The following is a 23,036-nucleotide window of genomic DNA, read 5'->3' on the forward strand; positions in this document are numbered from 1 at the left end:
CTATTCCCTACTTGAAAATAAAAATGCCTCTATAATGCCCAGTGTCCACTGCGTGTATCCACTGCCAGTATGAGTTCTCTGATGTTGAATAAGGCATAAACTTTTCTTAAAAGCTTTGCCACCTTCTTTACATTTGTATGGGTTTTCTCCAGTATGAATTCTCTGGTGTTGAGTAAGCCATGATTTTTGAGTCTGAATTAATGAAACTTTCAGGGGTTACGTGCACACCTGTTGTGAGAGAGTAATTGAACAGAGGCTACCAAATGAATCCCTGCATCAACAGAGGCATCATCTTAATATTGTGGGATTCTTATGGAGGTATTTCTGTGACAGTAAAAGTTAGTGGAGGTATCTGTGCTTTATAGTACTATGGTGATCACTAAGTAACTATAGCTAATATAATTTAAAAAAAATTAAATAATGCAATTGTTCAGACTTATGTACTTCATAAACTGACTCTGATGACCACAAAACCTGAGCCTCTTTGTCTTTTTTTTTTTTTTGTACTAGGGATCAAACCAAAGTGCTCTCTACCACTAAGCCACATTCCCAAATCTTTTTATTTATAGTTAGGATCTTCCTAAGTTGCTTAGATTCATGTGAAATTGCTGAGGCTGGTTTTGGAACTGTGATTCTCCTTCCATGAACTCCCCTGCTGCTTGGATGAAAAGTGTGTACCAGTGTGCCCAGCTGAAGTTTGAGTCTTCCAGAATACTGAAAGAACCTGAAGTACTGCAGTAGAAGAGATTTGCTTATACTTTATTAACCGTTAAAAACAACATTACTTGGTTGAAGCAACTTGAAGAACCGAGGATGGGTCCAGGGAAATATGTAACTTTCTGAGATTTCACAGTGTGGCTTGGGACAGACCTGCCTTTTCCTGGGTGACGCAACTGTATCCTTGTAAGTGCTACTGGAAGGATGGACTCATCAGTTCAAATGCTTTTCATTGACACAATTATTTAACCATTCTTATTTTTTTTCAACTGTAACAAAATTGTTTTAAAAATGTGCAGGGCTGTGGTTTTCTATTAAGAGAAAAAAGGGCAACTATGTTTCATTAGGTATATATGACATCTGTTTTAAAGAACATCAGTGTTCTCTAAAACAGATGTCATATATATGCAAGTAGAGCCACACTTTGGTACAAAGACACACAGTTCTTCCTCTGGTGTGTCTAGTAAATGCAATAGTATGTTTAAGCGTGGGAAAAGGTAGTATGCTTCACTCTCATTTTTGCAGACCCTTTGAAGGCTCAGGGGCTCAAAGTCTGAATGGAGGCTCAGGACTCTCAGAGGTCATGGACAGGCCTCTTGATGTCTATTTAGTGTTAGCATTTATAGCCACTACATGTGTGGATTTAACCACGCCATGTTTTGCATTTTGCTGTTCAATATCTTTGTTTCTCCACCATCTGGTTTCAAACTTTTGAACTCTGCATTTGATGTAGAAAACTAAGATGTATCATGCAGGACATTTTAAAAGCCAGAATCTGATGCCTGAAGTGTGACAAAACCATCTTTTGAATGCTTTTTATGGACATAAAACCCTGAGTAAAAATTTTTTAATTAACTACAAAGCAAAAGACAATGATTTCTGGGTTCAGGGATGCATGCCTTGCATCCAAGTAGTGCAGGAGGCTGAGGCAGGAGAACCACAAGATCAAATCCAGTCTTAGTAGTAAAAGTGATACCCTAAGCAACTCAGTGAAATTGTGTCTCTAAATAAATACAAAATAGGGCTGGGATGTGACTTAGTCGATGAGTGCACCTGAATTTAATCCTCGGTATACCCCAAAAATAAAATAAAATAAATAAATAAGACATTGACATAGGACCATTGTGTCCAGCTGAGATTATGGAAAAAAAATTGATGTGATCATAGAATTCAGGCATAAGATAATTTTATTAATGAGTTGGTTTGGTACAAGTAGTACAAATATAGCTTTTGAAAAAAAAAAAAGATGATTTGAATTCAATCAATACAGAGAAACTGAGGAAATGACAATTGAACCTAGAGAGGTCCACAGAAGGAAAGAAACCAGATCATCCAATCATGCTTCCTGCCCACTTCCATGGGCTAATGAGTAATGGCCAGAAGGGCAAGGGTTGGAATTTTATGGAGTCAGTACTGCGGAGCTATCTCTGGGCAATGGTAATTTTTCTTTCCAGTATGAACTTTCTGGTGACCAATGAGGTTTCATCTTACAGGAAATGACTTTTACAGTCTATGTATTTGTGAGAATTGTTGCAAGTATGAATGATCTGTTTCTTGTTAACACTTGAAGCATACTGAAAATTTGCCACATTTTTAACATTTACATGGCTCTTATCCAGTATGAATATTTGGTGAACAACAATACTTTCCATAATAGAATAGCTTTGCCATATTCTTTGCATTTGTATGGTTTCTCCCCAGTATGAATTCTCTGGTGTTCAGAAATGTGTGATCTTTGATAAAAAGCTTTGCCATATCCTTTAAACTTGTATGACTTTTTCCTAGTATTAATTCTCTGGTGTCAAATAAGTTACGATATTTGATTAAAAGCTTTCCCACATTCTCCAAATTTCTATGTTTTTTCTCTGATATGAAGCCTCTGGTGTTGACTAAGGAGTGACCTTCAATTAGAAGATTTGCTACATTAGAGATATTTGTATGGTTTCTCCCCAGTATCAATTCTCTGGTGTTGAGGAAGGCATGATTTTTGATTCAAAGCTTTGCAACATTCTTTACATTTGTATGGTATTTCTCCAGTATGAAGTCTCTGGTGTCGAGTAAGGTGTGATTTTCTATTAAAAGCTTTGCCACATTCTTTACATTTGTATGGCTTTTCTCCTGTATGAATTCTCTGGTGTTGAGTAAGGCATGATTTTTTATTAAAAGCTTTGCCACATTCTTTACACTTGTATGGCATTTCTCCAGTATGAATTCTCTGGTGTTGAGTAAGGCAAGATTTTTGATTAAAAGCTTTGCAACATTCTTTACATTTGTATGGCATTTCTCCAGTATGAAGTCTCTGGTGTCGAGTAAGGTGTGATTTTCGATTAAAAGCTTTGCCACATTCTTTACATTTGTATGGCTTTTCTCCAGTATGAATTCTCTGGTGTTGAGTAAGACAGGATTTTGTATTAAAAGCTTTGCCACATTCATTACATTTGTATGGCTTTTCTCCTATATGAATCCTCTGGTGTCGAGTAAGACATGATTTTTTATTAAAAGCTTTCCCACATTCTTTACATTTGTATGGCTTTTCTCCTGAATGAATTCTCTGGTGTTGAGTAAGACAGGATTTTGTATTAAAAGCTTTGCCACATTCTTTACATTTGTATGGCTTTTCTCCAGTATGAATTCTCTGGTGTTGAGTAAGACAGGATTTTGTATTAAAAGCTTTGCCACATTCTTTACATTTGTATGGCTTTTCTCCTGTATGAATTCTCTGGTGTTGAGTAAGACAGGATTTTGTATTAAAAGCTTTGCCACATTCATTACATTTGTATGGCTTTTCTCCAATATGAAGTCTTTGGTGTTCAGTAAGGTGTGATTTTCGATTACAAGCATTGCCACATTCTTTACATTTGTAAGGCTTTTCTCCAGTATGAAGTCTCTGGTGTTCAGTCAGGTGTGAATTTCGATTAAAAGCCTTTTCACATTCTTTACATTTGTATGGCTTTTCTCCAGTATGAATTTTCTGGTGTCGAATAAGGCATGATTTTTGATTAAAAGCTTTTTTACATTCTTTACATTTGTATGGCTTTTCTCCAGTATGAATCTTCTGATATCGAATAAGGCATGATTTTTGATTAAAAGCTTTTTTACATTCTTCACATTTGTATAGCTTTTGTCCAGTATGAATCTTCTGATGTTGAATAAGGCATGATTTTCGATCAAAAGTTTTTTTACATTCTTTACATTTGTATGGCTTTTGGCCAGTATAAATTTTCTGCTGTTCAGGAAGGTGTAATTTTTTATTAAAAGCTTTGACACTTTCTTTACTTTTCCAGATTTTCTCTCCAGTATGATTACTGTAGTGTTTAAAGAGGTTTGAGCAACACTTAAAGACATTTTCACATTTCTTCAATTTGTAAGGTTTATCTCCATTGTAAAGACTATTGTTTTTAGTAACACATAGAATTTGAGTAAAATATTTTTCACATTCTTTACTTATGGAGGATTTATCACTGCTCTGATAAAAAACTGAGTTATTTTTAAATGCTTTTACATATTTTTTTAACTTGTAGAGCTTCCCACCAATATTAATTCTCTGGAGTTCAGGAATTCTTGTAGTTTTATTAAAAATGATTTCACATGCCTTATAGCTGTAATTTGTCTCTTGATTATAAAAGCTTGGATAAATAAATTTTGGGTATGGATTAAAAACTTTTTTACTTTTGTCACTGAAAAGCTCTTTTAAAGGATCACATGGGTGATTTCTAAGATTTAAAAAAAGAAGACAATTTTAATGACTTTCACAGAATTTACATTGTTTTACACCAAATCTATTATGCTTTGAATTACCTAGGGTATAGACAGTCTACAGGTCCTAAAAGATTTATCATAAATATAGTTCTCTTTGAGTATCACTGAGGGTGTTTTTAAAATTCTTTCTACTTTTAAATAAAGCAATATTAGGAAAGTACAATTACTCCCACATTCATTATAATTCCATGCATTGCCACAAGGAGAAACTGTTAATTTCATCATATTTGTAAAGTAATTATCAGGGAGACTACTAAAACTCAGAAATTTCTTCTTCTCCTTCTCTTTCTCCTTCTTTTTAATCTAAATTGTCTAAAGAAATCTTTGTGGATATTTACTCAATGGTGAATTTTAAATTATTCCAGTGACTAACTATAGCATGAAATAGACTCCATTGCAAATTTTTTATTTTTTAGAGGAATGGTATAATTACAAATGCTGTTCAAATATATTCACAAGCACCCACAGGTCCTCAAATATGACTGCCATATGTGTTGTTGTCTCTCTCCAGCTTAGCCAATGTCCCACATCCCTACAGATCCACGTTGCCTCCAACACACTATTGTCTAGTTTTAATTTGTGGGGAATCCTGCAGGCACTGGGACATAATCATTGTCCTGATGTGTCAGAGTATTCTTCATTAAGCCAAAGAACAAACTTCATCTGAGCTGGGCTGCTCAACTTTCCAGCAAAAATATCTATCATTGAGGGTGTTTTTAAAATTCTTTCTATGTAACTAGCTCACTGAAATAAGTTAGAGAATACTTTTGATTTGTCAAAAACATATTCCTTTAGATGCACAGATAAGTAGTCTTAGGGCCTCAGAAAAATCTAATAGCAACAGGATTCACTAGGGACATGTATAGGATCCAGGAAGTCTCTGTTTCTCACACTTGGAAAATATTTTTCCCATTCCACCCAAAATCACAAAAATGCATAGATCTTTTGGGATATTCACTAGGAGTCTGGTCAAAATACCTGTTGATATGAAAGATGAAGCAGTGCATGTCAGATAGAGCTCCTGAAAGATATCTATAAACTGTCATTAAATTAAAAAAAGAAGCATGGAAGTCTTTAGGGAAAAAAGTCTGGTATCTCTGAACTCACAGTTGAAATCCAGCTGGGTTGAGACTATCCAGTACATGTTATATACTACCTAGTTTTGTCTAAATTCAGCATGGCACTGGAGATGGTATCAACCATTGGAGCCATATAGCCACTTAGCATCACAGAGATGGGTGAGACATGTCAGAATGCCAATCAACCTGTCTCAAGAAAGATTCTTCCTGTTGAAATCTTATTCCTATTTTGATGCACACTCCCTTAAATAAAGAACTGGAAAAACTATCTAGCAATTGTTTCTCAGAACTTATGTGGTCTAGAGAATCTATAAGATGTTTTACCTCTTTTAACATAAGTTCTTGCCAGGTCTTATATTCCTTTACTAATTATTTCAGATACTTATTTTTTTTTCAGATGGCTCATCACCTTCCAAAAAACAAATTACTCAGGTGGGATGCTTGATGTCCCATGACATGGAGTAATTATGCTACCTTTTTTTTTTTTTTTTTTTTTTGAGAGAGAGAGAGAGAGAGAGAGAGAGAGAGTATTTTAATTTTTTTTTTTTTTAGTTTTTCAGCGGACACAACATCTTTGTTTGTATGTGGTGCTGAGGATTGAACCCAGGCTACACGCATGCCAGGCAAGCATGCTACCGCTTGAGCCACATCCCCAGCCCTAATTATGCTAACCTATGAGCCATAAATACATTGGTAACTACACAAAGACTGCTTCAATTTGAATTAAAATTATAAGTAAATATTTACAAGCACCTTTGACTCAAACTACCAAGTTTCAGGGAGAAAGTTGTACAGAAGTGGGCTTCTGCAATGGTAGACAGAATTATGAAATGAAAAAGGCATTATAGATCTTTTTTTCTTACAGAGGAGAAGTTTAATTGTAAGCCATTCCTCATTCAAAGGTTGTCTTAAATCACCACTGTGGCTGCTTTACTTTTCTCAAAGGGTTATACAATTATTAGCTTAAGCCCTTCATTGTTCTTAATTTGCCCCACAACATCCCTACTACTTCTATTCCAGGCATGTTTTATACCTCTTAGCACAATCCCAGAAAAGTGTCAGAAGACTTTCACAATTCTCACAAGACCCTCATGTCTGCTTTTGGGGTGTTATGCATTCCTACAAGCCATTTGGGCTATGGGTTTTCTGGGAGACTGTGCTAAAAGTTCCTGAGACTTTTCTGTGTTTCGATTGTCATACAAAACAGATGAGCTGTATGCTTATTTGATGTGTTTTAGAAAGATTCAACTGCTTCTCTTCTCCTTTTTTTACTTAATTATTATTGCATCTAAAAAGCAATACCTACCAAACTTTCACTGTAAACACATTTAATTGCTGAATTGTTCTTTTCAACACAAATATCTTAGAAAGGCTTGTTGCAGCATTTCTTGATCTGCATGTTTTTCTTTTCTTTAAGTAGAAATACTACACACGTGTTTAAATTAAAAGACAATTTGTCTATACTGTTTAGAAAATCTCCTTCTTATTACTTTGTAAAAAAGACAGATTAGAATGCTGCAACTTTAAATTAATGATCTGTACACTTTTCTCTAACCTGCACTTATGTAGAGATCATCAAAACTTTTCAAAATGTAAATGATAATAAGCATTTTATAACTTTTTGAGTTTTTCATTATAATGCCTATTTCTATTCTAATCCTATTTAAAAGCTGAGCAAACTGGTTTAGTCTTTATTTTTCTAAAGATATTTTTAAGATACAGCTTCATAATGCCCTGTAAACGTTGTGTAAATGTAATTTGATACATATTTTTGCAATTTAAAATTTTGTGTATTGCAAGTGGTTTTACACAAAATACTGAGTAGTAAATATTTTAGAATTACAAAAAAGTAATTTAAAGTTTAACCAAATAAAAACTGAATGGCACTAGTTGAGCAGTCAGTCTTTTTAGATGTTTGTAATAATATAAACTGATGAACTTGTAATTTTATGAATAAATAATTTTCATGTTTTTTCCACTCATTCAGACAAATTTTCTGAACTTCCCTCTCTTTCAATTTAAATTTCTTGTTTAAAACCAAGTATTAACTGTCCTGCTTTCCATACCTTTGCTTTTTCAAGTTTTGCAAAGAATATTTTATTTCTTGCTCTCCTGAAAATTCTTGGTTTTGATTAGAAGTCATACCTAAAAAAATAATAGGAAGTTATTTCACTTACTATGGTGAATAACTCTGCAATTATATAAAACTTTATCAAAGTGGGGGGGAACAGCAAGAGAAAAGTATGATTCAAGGCCATTATTACTCAAAAAATATATAGATTTTATTACAATATGATGACAAAAGCTTTGAGAATTTTGAAAATTACCATAAGAAATTATACCACCACAGATGAGGACAAAATGCAAATTGACTAATATTACTACAACAATTTCAAATCATAGCCCTTAACTTCAACATATTCAGACTCCACCTGTGACTCAAATATTTCAGGAAATGTATATCTCTTTTTTGTTTATTTATATTTTTATCTTTGGGGGGATTTTTTCATAAGAGAACACAGGGGTATTCTATCACCAAACTAGATCCACAGGCATTTCTGTATTTCTATATATCTATTTCTATATTTCTATATCTATATCTATATACTTTTTCAATGATAGTTTATCAAAAAGATGCTGAAATTTATTTTAAACTGGCATTCCACTGTCGCAGCTTTCTAGTTTTATGGAATTATATTTATATATCATTGCACATCACCTTTTTTTCTTTACTTTGAAATTTCAAATATTTTACAAAATGACTATAATGATCTAGTTGAACCAATTTTGAATAGAAAAATACCAATGAAAATAATAGCTCACACAATAAAGAGTATATTCAACCCACACAAAATAAAAAAATCATCATAAAATTTATGAAATACAAATTAAGACAGTTTTTTATAGTAGATAAATTTATAAATATCAACAAAATTTGAAATCTAGAGAAATAAGTTCTTTCTCATCAGTAATTTATGTAGAAATAACCTAATTTGAAAACAAGTAATCAGAAAACAATGTGATTAAAAGAATATATTAAAATAAAATAAAAATATATTAACTATGTCAGATGCAAATCTACATAAAGTTCTCTTAAAATATAAGGTAACAAAAAGACTAAAAACAAAATGATATAATATTACATTCAAAATTGCAAAGGTGATAATAATTAAATAAATGAGATACAAAGTAGAATATCATATAAAGATAAATATGACTAATCACTGGAATACAATCATAGTAGAAACATTTATAACTCAAATCATATTTTTATAGAAAGAAATCACAGAAAAACAATTCTAGAAAGAAATCACAGAAAAAAATTCAACAGCATAAAAAAACAACACAGTAATAGTAGGATACATCAATCCCCAGTTGATGCAAATAAAAAAATATGATTGCATTACGACCCAGAGAATGAAAAAACTTCAGAAAACATTAAAAACTAATTAGGTTTACAGAGTCAATCTTTTTTATAGTGTATGGAATATTGTTCCAAAAAGATCAGGTTAAAAATATAAAAAAAATTAAGATATTAAAATATTGAAGTTGCTTTGTAACATAAAATAATAAGTTGGAAGGAAAAAATGAAAGTGATATTCAAAATTTATGAATATGAGTTTAAAGCCAAATTCAGCAATTAAGCAAGGCCCTACGCAACTTACCTAGTCACTATCACAAAATAAAATATAAAAATAGCTACCAGCTAGGCACAGTAATATACACCTGTAATTCAAGCAGCTTGGGAGTCTGAAACAGCAGGATTGTGAGTTCAAAGCCAGCCTCATCAACAGAAATGTGATAAGCAAATCAAGGAGACCATGATTCTATGTAAAATAAAAAATGGTGCTTGCGATGTAGCTCAGTGGACAAGTGTCCCTGAGGTCAATCCCCAGTACCCTTCCCCAAAAAGAGCTATTGATGTGGCTCAGTGGTTAAGCACCTGTTCTAAAAAATAAGTGCCAGTAGCATCCCCCAAAATCGAAGAAGTATATGTAACACCAAACAATCAATATTATTTTTGTGTAAACAAAATAAGTTATTTGAACAATTCTTTAGAATATTATTAATAAAAAAAATTCTTTAGAATATTATTAATAAAAAATTAATAATGCTTCCTGATATAAAATAATAAAAGCTACAATATTCAATGGAATGAGGTTAAATGAGAAAGCCATGAGTAATAAAATTGAAAGTATATCAATTAGCCCTCAACTTGATGGTCAAGTCAAAATATATTTACAGACATATTCTCATTAAACAACATTCAAAAGAGATCAATATGGCAAGCCAATCAAATATCATTTCAAATGGCTACATGAAGGCAATTTTGAATGAAAAAGTTAGAAATCTTTTCAAAGATAATAAATTATATAATATCTACAATGATCAACATTTAGGAGAATATATTAAGTAAAAGAGTAATTCACACCCCCCCCCCTAAAAAAGAAATACCAGTTAATTCTACTTCTGAGAGATATCTACTATAGCCAAATATGAAAACCAAAAGGAATTGTATTAGGGATGAAAAAGTAAGGAAAAGGAGAACTTGTTTGAAGAAAAAATGTGATACAAATTCTCTAGAAAAAAAAAAGTTACAAAAAATTTTGAATGAACAGAACTGACCAGTATATTTAAAATATGTAAGATAATAAGTTCAGCAAAGATATACAGTTTTGACCACAATTACATATTTGACAAATGTATAAAAGATAAAAGAATTGTAAACATCTTCATGGTACCTTTAAAAAGCTAAAGTCTTACTCCTAGACAAAAGAACAGATTTATATATGTAGAGATGATGAATATGCCATTAATTCTAGCTACTTGGAAGGCTTAAACATGGAAATACAATTCCAACTTTTGCCACTTAGCAAGAGTCTATTTCAAACTAAAAGTCAAAAGGGGGTGATGACGTAGCTCAATATTACAAGAACCTCTGTGTTCAATCTGCTGTATGTGTATGTGTATGTGTGTGTTTGTATGTATGTATGTATGTGTATGTATGTATGTGTGTGTGTGTGTGTGTGTGTGTGTTTATATATATAACAAAATTTGGATACATTACATGATCAAGCACAAAAGCAGAGTAAATAATCAAGACAATATACAATCATATATAAAACAGGGGTAATATTTATACTTGTAAGTAAAAGCATAGAAAACTTGATTGAAAATTGGCATATGGGTCACATGCAGTTTAATTTTACCTAATGTTGTCCCAAAGTGACAAGTCATGATAATTTCTATTCAATTATTACATATAGATATAAAAACAAAAACAGTATCATTAATGTGAGAAAACATAATGAACAACACTGAAGCTCTCTAAAGTGTGAGAGTCAAAAAAGACACAAGAATTAGAGAATTTTTACCTATAATATTATGAATAATTGTAATACAATAGAAATCTTTCTTTTAAATTTTTGTAGCTATAGATGCATATAATGCATTTATTTCATCCATTTATTTTTATGTAGTGCTAAAGATAAAACACAATGCCCTACATGTGTGAGGCAAGCCCTCTGTCACTAAACTACAGCCCCAGCCCTGAAAATTATTCTTTAAACCACATTGATCAGCTATACTTACATAACCACTAGGAGCAGGTATTGTGAAATACTGCTATCCGTTACATGGTAAAAAAAAAACTTTACAGAATATTCAATATAAGCATTCATATAAAGTTCTAATGAGAAAAATTTGAATGAATAAATATTTAAATTATATTAAAGAAACTCTCCTCTAATATTAATATCTTACAATGGTTTGCCTAGAGATATTTGGAAATGAGCAGATTTTCTAGGGAGCCTCCAAATGCAAATAAACGCCAGGTTATGCATATCCTCACAGTCATTGTGGAATAATTTGTAGGGGTGACAATTTTTTGTTTCCCTGCCTTAGAATGCCCTGCAATTTTCCCTAGGAACTAGTCAAGTAATTAAATACATGTGCAATGTAAAGCTGCTATGGCAGTGCCCTGCTTGAAAAGGCTCTGCACAAGAGTGTTTTCAGCCTGAAACATAATCTCTGGCACACAACTCCTTGGAATAAAAAAAACTCTCTTTTTAGACAAGCACAATGGTTCACTGAATCTAAACCTGTCCATAAAACAGTAACTTTATACAATGGACTTTCTTGAGAGCTAAACAAAACTCCTAACACTGCACATTGCAACTTAGTATATAACTGAGAAATAAGCTGCATAATGTTGTTAAGTTTGTAATCTGCCTAGTAATAAAGTGAACAATATGTACTAGTGATGCCAATGACCTAAATTAACCTGTTGATATAAATAAAGCTTGGCAGTTCGGCCTCTCTGTCACTATGCCACATTTTCTGTCACTTGTCTGTGTCTTTCGTTGATTTTCTTTTTTTAAAAAAGAGAGAGAAAGTGGGAGGGAGGGAGGGAGGGAGAGAGAGAGAGAGAGAGAGAGAGAGAGAGAGAGAGAGAGAGAGAATGAATTATTTTTTTTGGTGGACACAACATCTTTGTTTGTATGTGGTGCTGAGGATCGAACCCAGGGTGCATGCCTGCCAGGAAACCGAGCTACCACTTGAGCCACATCCCCAGCCACTTTTCTTTTGATTTTCCTACAATATTTTGTTAATTTAAATGTAGGGAGATCACTGAAGAACAAGAGGGAGCTTAAATAACTGATATGCATGGTAAATAGAGACCATGAAGTAACCTTTAATGATTACAACTGAAACAAACCTAGGCTTGAAAAAAATATTTTCTGTCAGATTTTAACTTATCAATTAACATTTTTAAATGTGAATTCCTCTTTAATTTTGGACCTCTTGTTTGTATTCTTTGCTTCATTGATTTCTACCCAACTTGACATGTCTACTGTCACTTCTCTTCGAATCTCAAGGTTATTTCGTTGGAGACCACGTGGTGACCAAAGATTACATAGAGACATCAATACATTTTTGATGGAATATGTCATGTTTTGTTATTTTCTTGGTAACTAAAGAAGTCTTTTTAGTGTTACCCTCATTAGGAAAAAAAGAAAGAGTAAATATCCTATAAGAGTCTACAAAATTATTTTCTCAAACATTTTTTTGTCTAGACAAAGACACTAAAATACTTTGAAATCATTTTCGTTCTCTACATTGTGAGCACTACTTAGAAAAGATAGGTTAAACATAAAAAGAAAAAAATTAACATTTTCTTTTCCACATAAACAAATGCTCAATCTTTGTACTAAAAACAAGATTCAAACTTTTTAATGCAGAATAGAAGCTACCATAAGATACTCTGTAAAGTTAAAAAAATAAATATTGGTTTCAATTAAAAATTCTGATTGAAATTTAGACTCACCAATAAAGAGTAGGTTTTTACAGATCTCTAACATCACATCTCCATACAAAGTCTGCTGAGAGGGGTCCAGGAATTTCCATTCCTCTTCCGAAAATTCAATGATCACATCTTTTAATGTCAATGGCTCCTGAAATAAAAATAAAGAAATACATATTACATAAACCATATGATTAATGACATAGTACTTAATTTCATACAAATATTAATGAGAGTTGAAAGAGTTGGCTTTCATATATGGTAGTGATGTCAACCATTCAGTAAGATACTTTTTTTTGTGGTGCCCGAGACTAAACCCAAGGCTTTTTGCATGAAAGGCAAGCATTCTACCAACTGAGCTATATCCCCAGCCCCAATAATTCATTATAAGAAGTAAAATTGGTGGCTAATTTTGTTATAATGAAACCCAGGGAGCAGCACATGTGAAGCAAAACACTGAAGCACAAAAAGTGGGAAAAAATCCAACATAATTCCAAAGGATAAATAATAGTTGCAATTAGTTATTGAATATTCAAAAGAAGCACAACCAAACAAAGCAATGATACTTGAGATATGCTTAACAAAATTATAAGTAATAACAATACTCAAATGATGGTGGTTACCTTAGTGTGTCGAAGACATTAGATATCACTAAAGACACACCAAAACTTTCAACAGTCAACATAATTATTTGAATGTTTATCTCCAAAGTTGTCTATCTTCTCATTACTTAAATATAACATAAATCTACAGTGTATTTAAAAAATTACTTTTTCAACATCACAACTCACTTCTAAAACAAAAGAATAAAAATTTTAACTATCAAACTATTACAAAACACTCAGGTACTTGGGTCAACTTGAATCACATGGCACAAAGTTATAACAACAAAAAATAAATAAAAAAGCAAATTAAGTGAATAGACTGTTAATCTCTCAGTTCATAAGGAAACTGACACATCAGGTTTAACATTCCCAGATTCATAAAAGTACTCTCACTGTGAAACTGAATCCTCACTTGGCTCATTTCAAAGGAGAAAGTGAGAAAATACTAAGCCATTAAGAAAAAAATTCTGAAAGGCTCTGGCACCCTAAATGCCTCTCTGATAGCTTGGAAATACTCCTTTTACCAGGGTCTCAGTTATCACTAGTGAACAAACACATACATGAAGTTAGTTTAACATTCAGATCTGTGATGTCTTTCTTCTGAAACAGCATTTTTATAAAATTAGAGATTTAATCCAGGGGCATTCTACACCTGAAACGCATTTCAAAAAAAATTGATGTTTTTTAATTGTGACAAATGGGCTTACAATGTTGCTTAGGGTCTCTAAATTACTGAGTCTTGAATCATATTTACTTTCTTGCAACCTAATTTTTCCACATCACATGATTACAAGTTTGTGCAACGTTTCCTGACTCTGCAACCACTTTTGATACCAAATGTGCAAACTTGAACAACAACCAATATTTCAACAACTAGTAGTCCAATAATTCGGTTCTGATACCATCTAGTACAGATCCCACAAGTTTGGTGTTCACTACTATCAAATTTTACTAACTTATGTACCAGTTTCAAGCCCCAGAATAGAACAATATTAATATTTATAATTAATTTCCTATAAATAAGGGGTCTCTACATTTACTCACTCAAGTTACTTATTCTGATAAAAAAAGAACACGCTTATGTATACCAGCTTGTTATAAATTATATAAATCTGGAAGTTGACAGTTGAATCCTTGCATAGAATCTAAAAAAATGTTAGAGGAAAATGGGACACAATATAGGACATTTTTGAAAATAATTGGTTGAAGATATTACCTCCAATTTTTATGTTCTGCCATAGAAGAGCCCCTTTCCCAATAAGATTTAGAAGATCCTCACTATTTTAAATATGCTGATTCAGATTCTTATTCTGAATATTCCCATTGTTTTACATAATATAATATTAAATGAACACTTTTACATTCAGGGGTCAGAACAAGATATTTGTTAAAAAAAGAGGTTGGTATTCTTTAGATAATTTCCTTTATATGAAACTCTAAGAATACTGAGCCATCTCATAGCGGCCCAAACCAACATACACACAATTTTCTTAAAACTCCTAAGTATTCATTGGCTTCAGGGTAAAGGATACTTCATTTGGAATTTTGATTTTTTTTTTTGGTACAGTGGTATTCTACAACTAAGATATATTCTAGACCTTTTAGTTATTTTTTTTGAGACAGTCTCTCACTAAGTTGCTACACTAAGCTTCAGTTTTGATCTTTCATCCTCAACCTCCAGGTTGTTGTGATTTCTGGCATGTCACAATATGTCCAGAAAGATATGAATGCTCTAACTTCCTTTGGTCCATTTTCATTTCACCTTATTTATTTGCTATTTCTTCTGTTATATTTAAAGCTTTGTCCCAGGGTCTCATAAACTGACTTCCAGACCACTCATATATAATCGAATCAAGCCTTTATTGAAGCACACCGGTGGCGGCTGACCAGAACATGAAGCTGTTCCCCTGATCAGCCCCACACAATTGCAAAGGCACTCCTTATAAGCCTGAAAACTGCAAAAGGGATGTTCAGGGGGTCTAGCCAATGCAAGCAAGCCAGGTTACAGAAGCGGGACACTGCAGTCAAGCGGAGGGAAGTCTAACCAATCACAGTTAGCCCAGTCACCCGAGTTACAGAAACAGAGCCCCGTTACCCTAGCTATAGAAACAATACCCCATTAGTTAGTTCCATGTTCTTAAAGGTTTCTATAGCAAAAAGAAAAGAACATCTTGCTCCAGTCATGACTCTTCTATTTGGCATGGTTGTTTTACAGGATGAAGTCATAAAACAAAATGGAGTCACATTTGTTCCTACTATCACATTCCCCACTGGTTTTAGTAGGTTTGATGTCAATCTTGCACATCATAGGCCTCAGATTTTTTTTCCTTCTGTGTCTAAAGGACTATACTGGGCTCACAAGACCATAAGTCTTACCTCATCTACATTCTTTTGTAAGAGGCAGGGTCCTACAATAATACCAATCAGGAGAAGGACTAGGGGCTGAACTTTGGCTGAAATGATGATAGCCAACCAAGGGGACCATGAGAATAGGTTTTGGATTCAATTGCCAGAAGCTTCTAGTGCTTCATCTCTTTCCTTTAACCTGTTTCTCACAAGCGCCCAATTGTCCTTTATTATCCCAGAATGGTTTGCATATAAACAAGTTTCTCCTGGAGCCATACAATGTCCTCCTTGTTTCAGAAAGAGACCATCTAGACCTCATCTGTTTTGTAAGACTACTTCTGTCAGAGAGTCTAGTGAAACCTCTAGTTTGGAGATTGACCTTTCTAATTTTCCTGAATCTATATTTATTTGATGGCTGAGGGACTTAAAATTTTTAGAGCTTGTGACAAGACCTGCAGTTCCTAAAGCAGTAGATCCAGCTATTCCCAAAACAGTTAGTAGGGGAACTAAAATGGGGGCAGCCAGTCTATGTTGATAAATCAGTGGGGCCTGGCCTTTTAATAAGTCCAGGTGTTCTTTTCCCTTTTCTCCATCAAAATAGTAGGTTACATAGTTCAGAGTTATTGACAGTTTGGAGATTTAGTCAAGGAGTTCAAAGTGGGACAGGAAGCACAATCTTTGGTGAATAGGGAGTTTTTCCACTTATAAGTTGGTTTGTAGAAGCAAGTGTCTCTTTTTGGTAGATCACCTAGGGTGATCTTGGAAGCAGTTTTCCAGGTACATCTTCCTGAGCTAGACATATTGGTGAACATCTATATTGACCATATTTTTTCCTCTAATATTAGGGACCTCCAACTGCCGTAAGGGAAAAGGGCCATGACCGTTCTTGCAACTTCTAGCTGAAAGGGGGGCGTTGTGCAGTGGGCAAACAGTTTAGAGTCCCTTTCTAGAAACTGAGTGGGTCAAGGAGTCTATGGTAAAAATCTGGTTCAGGAAGAACAAGGTGAAAAGTCACCATGGGTGGGCACTTCTATGAGAGAAACAAAAATACATGAGTGCTGAAGTAAGATTAATTCAAAATAGCAGTGGTAGCATCTGGAACCTGTCCATGAATATCATGAAAATGAAAGAAATTAATAATTGTTTACCAGGAGGCAGAAGACCTGAGAAAATGTCCCCATAACAAGGCCTACCAAAGACTAATAAGGCTCTTTTTTAGGGAACATAAATCTTTAACATTGTCAGAATTATCAGGAATGTAGACACAACATTTAGTTAAATTAGTTAATGTCATCTGATTTTTGTAAAAATACCTTTTTTACATGACACTCTTTTCAGTAAAGATCCTTTTGTTAATTAAGGCTAGATAATTATATTAATAAATATTAATTACATCTATCTGTGTAGGAAGTTAGGAAGATCTGTAGGCCTTGAACTGACTAAAAACTTCTGGCAGTTTTTTTATTGGTAGTTATCAGGCATTTTTGCCTAAGAATTTTTCTGAGTTGCCTCCAGTCTTTCTTATTTTGGGAGATGCTAACACTAGTGTACATTTTAAGTTACATTAAAATAATTGTTGTTTCTTTTTAAATGTCCAGGAATGGCTGTGCTTTGGTTTTAACTGTTTTTGCTAGGTGTTTAAGACCAAGCTGGACAAACTGACCTTGTTCCTATCTCTTGGTAAGAGTCAGCTGAGTTTCCTTGGAGGACACTCTTGGGGAACATGTGAGCAGCATTTTAGCTATGTTACTGTCATCTGCATTAGGATGGTCTTGCTGACCATATGGCTTCCCTTGGAAGCATCAGGCACGTCTCCTTTTTAAATGACCCTCCTGTTTTGCAGCATGTACACTCATTGGCTTTCTGTTCTCCCTTGGTCTCATTAATCTCCCTTATTGGGAGGTTATGTGGCCCGAATTTGCAAAGCTTTTTCCCCTGTCCTGGGTTCAGGCTGACTTAGAGGGCAAGAGCCGAATATTGGTTTCTTCGGCTTTTTTATCTTACCCTTAATTTTTAAGTTTGGCCTTAAACATCTAGCAAGTCAGTTTTATCAGATTTAAAGTAAGAATGCTGGGCTTTGACTTTAATCTTTATAACTTTTCAGTTAATTTTTAACATAACACAATATCCTTATTTTATTTATTAATTTACATAATGCTGAAGATCTGCCTGAAGGCAGAAGATGACACCTTAGAATCTACTGTATGATCTAATCACTGTACACCAACAAGGCAGCTTGCAGATACAGAGAGTCCATTAGATTTTGACTATAAAAACTCTCTCTTGCCAGGTCATTCTCTCTTACTCTCTCCTTTTTCTCTCACTTTCTCTCTCATTCTCCCTTTTTCTCTCTTTTGCAGTTCTCTCTCTCTCTCTCTCTCTCTCTCTCTCTCTCTCTCTCTTTGTGTTAATCAGACTGTCACAGTAAAGGTCTCTTGGTTGCTCTTAGTGTAGTGGTCACATTTTTTAGTTATAATGAGAATACAAAGTGAAATTAACAACAGTAAAAACATATTTAGCTTGTATACAATTTTGAACCATGGCTGAGTTACACATTATATTTTTTATTAGAGATCACAGTAATTTTTGTAATCAAATTAATCTTTGAGTATAACTTTAAATTAACTAAAATCTGGCCTACTTTGAAGTTATTTTGACATGCTGTAAGGTGGGAGGCAGAGCCTTATCTCAGGTAAGGCAGGGCTTTTTACAAATCTTAGTGTTTTAGTGCTAAAGCTGATCTTTGTTTCTCTTTTTAGATCTAGTTTTATAAAGTTTACACATATTGTTTTGTGACTCTTTATGAATGTTAGCTAGCACAATATGACATACATCTAAAACATTAATTAAGGAAAGACTGAGAACACTTAACATTTTTTTTAATGTGGAAAAGTGGCAGAATGTTTTATAATATTTAACCTTTAAATAGATTAGGCTCTCATTACTTTTTAAATTTAGGGTAAAAGGTAACATAAGATTTGGTTGCACAATATCAATTGATATAAATAAATTTCCAATAAAATCTATTATCTCTATAAGTTTAAATTACCAATACAGACAATTTTAGTTTGGAGAATACCACCTTGATAAAATGTTTTCTTAAACCTTTTACCGTAAAGACTTGTATACCTGAGAGATATGAAGACACTTAATCTGTAAAAAAGAAAAATGTACCACACTTTTATTGATGTTTTTATATTAACCAAGGTTAGCTTTTAAAGGAAAATCTAGACTTTGTAAAGTAAGACAATACTTTAAAATAACAGTTGCTGTTTAGCCACAGATGTACAAACCTTAATTTTTCCAAGATTACTTGTTCTAGGGGATAAAACTTAACAGACATAATGTAATTAATTAATAAAAATTAATATTTTTAGAAGTTTTTTTATCAATTTAACATACAAATATAGCAGTACATTATTATTTGTCCTTAGGGAACAACCTTGAATAGTTTTAAATATTTGTGTTACATATATATAACCAACTTAGTTACATATAAACTGTTTAATATTTGTCTTTTATTATAGAGCTTTATATTACTTAATTAGACCCTTTTGTTGTTTACTTAGATGTATTATAATTTTACTTTTCCACATAAACTTTTAACCTGGAAAGATTTTTCAGTAAATATATTTTTATATTTAGAACTTTTTAAATAATCTTTTAACCCATTGGTCCTTTTTTTGTACCTTGAAATAACCCTTATATTTTTTTGAACTTAGATAAATTAATCCCTTTTAAAAATATGAAATATTTGTTACAGTACTTTAATTGAAATACAATTGAAGAATCTTGACTCTTTGTATGTAGAATTATACCTGTTGGGACTTTCTAATTTATAGTAACCTTGTTTTTATAATAACACAAAATAATTTTAAACTTTCTTTATGTTTACCAATTTATGAAAACACCAACATTCTTTAAATATTTTACCTTATGGAATTTAAAGAGTTAAGAGTATTTGATATTATATTTAACAGTTAGCATTTTAACTTTGTACCAATTAGATGTCTTTAACAAACAGATCCATGATTAATCTTATATACTTTTAGATGAAATTTACATATCTTCTTTTTAAAACAATGTATCAGAAAAGTGCATTGAATAGTATTAGTAATCTTTTGTTGTTGTTGTTGTTGTTGAATAAAAACCCTAGAGACAATGAATATCAGACACTTTATAGACATTAACATTTTAACAGCTCTTTAAACATCTAGAAACAAAACTGTGCATTAGTAACTTTAAAGACATTTGTACTTTTATCTATTTTTCCAATTTAAATTGAATCTTTTAAATTATATTAACCAAAAGTATTTGGATCCATTTTTTAAAATTTTAATTTATGAGCTCATATGTCAATTTTTTTTGTACCAAATATATGTAGACATGGAAATACACATATAGACAGACAGTACACTGGTGCACCCACACAAAGCAAACAGACAAAAAAAGCCTTGTAGCTTATTTTTTTAAAACCTATTAGAATGAGAGTTAACCCTTGTAAATTGGACTCAGAATAAAGCAGAGGGTAATCAGAAAAACATATTAAACTAGGCATATAACAAATATAGAATTTTAAATATTTTCTGACCTTTTTCCTGAGGGGGTCTTTTTCATGAAGGCTGAAAAGAGTTGAGGTAACATAGACCAATGAAGGGGGTTTATTTTTCCCTGGAGGAACTTCCCAAAGATGCAGCTTCATTGGTCTCCTTGGGAGAGTCTCCCAGGTTGGGGTTCCATTCTAAACTGGTTTTTCTGGTTTCTTGGATAGCGGCCAACAACTTTTAGCCTGACATTGAAGAATCTTTAGACCATTTTTTAATAGTTGGGAATTATTCATGCTTGTAAATACTGAGAGACAAAAGTCAAATTTCCTAGACAAAATTATGCTTTTTCTTATACACTTTAGCAATAATAATTTTATAAAACACTTTAGTTTTAATCTGTCTTGTATAGGACAGTAAGATTTGCAGCCATTAGGAAGTCAAACAACAACAAGTGCTGGCGAGGATGTGGGGAAAAGGGTTCACTTGCACATTGCTGGTGGGACTGCAAATTGGTGCGGCCAATTTGGAAAGCAGTATGGAGATTTCTTGGAAAGTGCGGAATGGAACCACCATTTGACCCAGCTATTCCCCTACTCGGTCTATTCCCTAAAGACCTAAAAAGAGCACACTATAGGGACACTCTTTGTATGTAGAATTATACCTGTTGGGACTTTGTAATTTATAGTAACCTTGTTTTTATAATAACACAAAATAATTTTGTGTTATTATAAAAACACTGCTACATCCATGTTCATAGCAGCACAATTCACAATAGCAAGACTCTGGAACCAACCTAGATGTCCTTCAATAGACGAATGGATTTAAAAAAATGTGGCATTTATACACAATGGAGTATTACTCTGCATTAAAAAATGACAAAATCATAGAATTTGCAGGGAAATGGAAGGCATTAGAGCAGATTATGCTAAGTGAAGCTAGCCAATCCCTTAAAAACAAATGCCAAATGTCTTCTTTGATATAAGGAGAGTAACTAAGAACAGAGTAGGGACAAAGAGCATGAGAAGAAGATTAACATTAAACAGTGATGAAAGGTGGGAGGGAAAGGGAGAGAGAAGGGTAATTGCATGGAAATGGAAGGAGACCCTCAGGGGTATACAAAATTACATACAAGAGGAAGTGAGGGGAAAGGGGACAAAAATATAAGGGGGAGAAATGAATTACAGTAGAGGGGGTAGAGAGAGAAGAGGGGAGGGGAGGGGGGAGGGGGATAGTAGAGGATAGGAAAGACAGCAGAATACAACAGACACTAGTATGGCAATTTGTAAATCAATGGATGTGCAACTGATGTGATTCTGCAATCTGTATATGGGGTAAAAATGGGAGTTCATAATCCACTTGAATCAAAGTGTGAAATGTGATATATCAAGAAGTAGGTAATGTTTTGAACAACCAACAATAAAAATTAATTAAAAAAATAAAATAAACTACTATCAATTAAAAAACAAAAAGAAAATAAACCTTAAATATATGGACTATTATTGAGCAATTATTCAAACCAGAGTGCCAGTATTATATTATTGATATCCTTTGCATACACTGATCATTGAGATTCATTTTGCCAATTTAACTCAGTTAAAAACTTACTGGGAATACACCAGGCACAGTTTTAAGTGCCTTGATTACGAACATATCATTTTATCAAATAATTTAAATGGAGAAAATTATTAAAAAAATGTGTTAAGCCATGTGTTGTACTGCATGCCAATAATCCTAGAAATAAATGTGCATTATGCTTTTGGATTGCAAGTTCAGTGACTGAATATTTTACCAGTGAATGTGTGTGTGTGTATGTGTGTGTGTATATATCTCCCCACTGGTGTGTGTGTGTGTGTGTGTGTGTGTGTGTATTTGGTGATACTTCCTTCCATCCTCTGTACTGAGGGAAAAAAATGAATAAAAACAATAATGTTTACCAAATGGTTGCTGAATTAAATAAATAAATAAAGTTATGTCCAAGTGTTCGAACATGGGTAAATGCTTGAGAATGATAAAATATTAAAATAGAAAGATAACCAATTTGAGATTCATACCAAATCATAAATTGTTACTAGTATTCTGAGAAATATAATTATTTCAGAAACATATCTTTTAAAATTTTCATTAAAGTATGATGCACATGTAAAACGACAAAAAAAAAACACATTTATGTAAAGATTCAGAAGTTATTCAAAAGTAAACACATTTTGAATCAGCCTTGCTCAGGACAGTCTAAATCAGTTTTTTCATCTACTATCCCAAAGAGCAAAAAGGTTCTTAATAACTAGCATTAGAATTTTTTATTACATAAATGTAAAATGTACCTTAAAAAAGTAAATATTTTACCAGTTACCCAGATTTAATACCTGCCTATTATATGCCATTTCTATTTTTTGTATGCTTCTACCCATTTCACAACAAAGGCCAGCCATCCTCCTTGTATATTTATTTTTTGGTGATGTCCTATGTACATATTTTGAATGTCATAGAAATACATTATACAGTTTTAACAAATTAGAATGTTAAAAATATTCACTAGTCTTAAGCACAGAGTATTTACATCATTGCCCCCCCCCCAATTTTTTTTTTCTTTTACATGCAACTTTGCTTTCCCCAGAAGGATGTTACTGTAATGTATTATAAAAACTATAATTTTATTTTGCCTGGCATAATGCAATATAAT

General features: G+C 32.8%; 1 protein-coding gene across 1 annotated transcript; it reads right to left on the bottom strand.

Annotated features, from left to right (window-relative positions):
* On the bottom strand, window positions 1-20,511 carry LOC143388053 (uncharacterized). The gene is made up of 5 exons (XM_076842058.1): window positions 20,401-20,511; window positions 12,883-13,009; window positions 7,622-7,700; window positions 2,696-4,022; window positions 1-177 (listed from the first exon to the last, which is right to left on the bottom strand). The coding sequence occupies exons 1-5, from the start codon at window positions 20,509-20,511 to the stop codon at window positions 1-3; spliced, it is 1,821 nt and encodes a 606-aa protein (XP_076698173.1).
* Window positions 20,512-23,036: the final 2,525 nt, after the last annotated feature.

Source organism: Callospermophilus lateralis, unplaced genomic scaffold (genome assembly GCF_048772815.1).
Source record: "Callospermophilus lateralis isolate mCalLat2 unplaced genomic scaffold, mCalLat2.hap1 Scaffold_83, whole genome shotgun sequence".
In the NCBI taxonomy this organism is placed as follows: Eukaryota; Metazoa; Chordata; class Mammalia; order Rodentia; family Sciuridae; genus Callospermophilus; species Callospermophilus lateralis.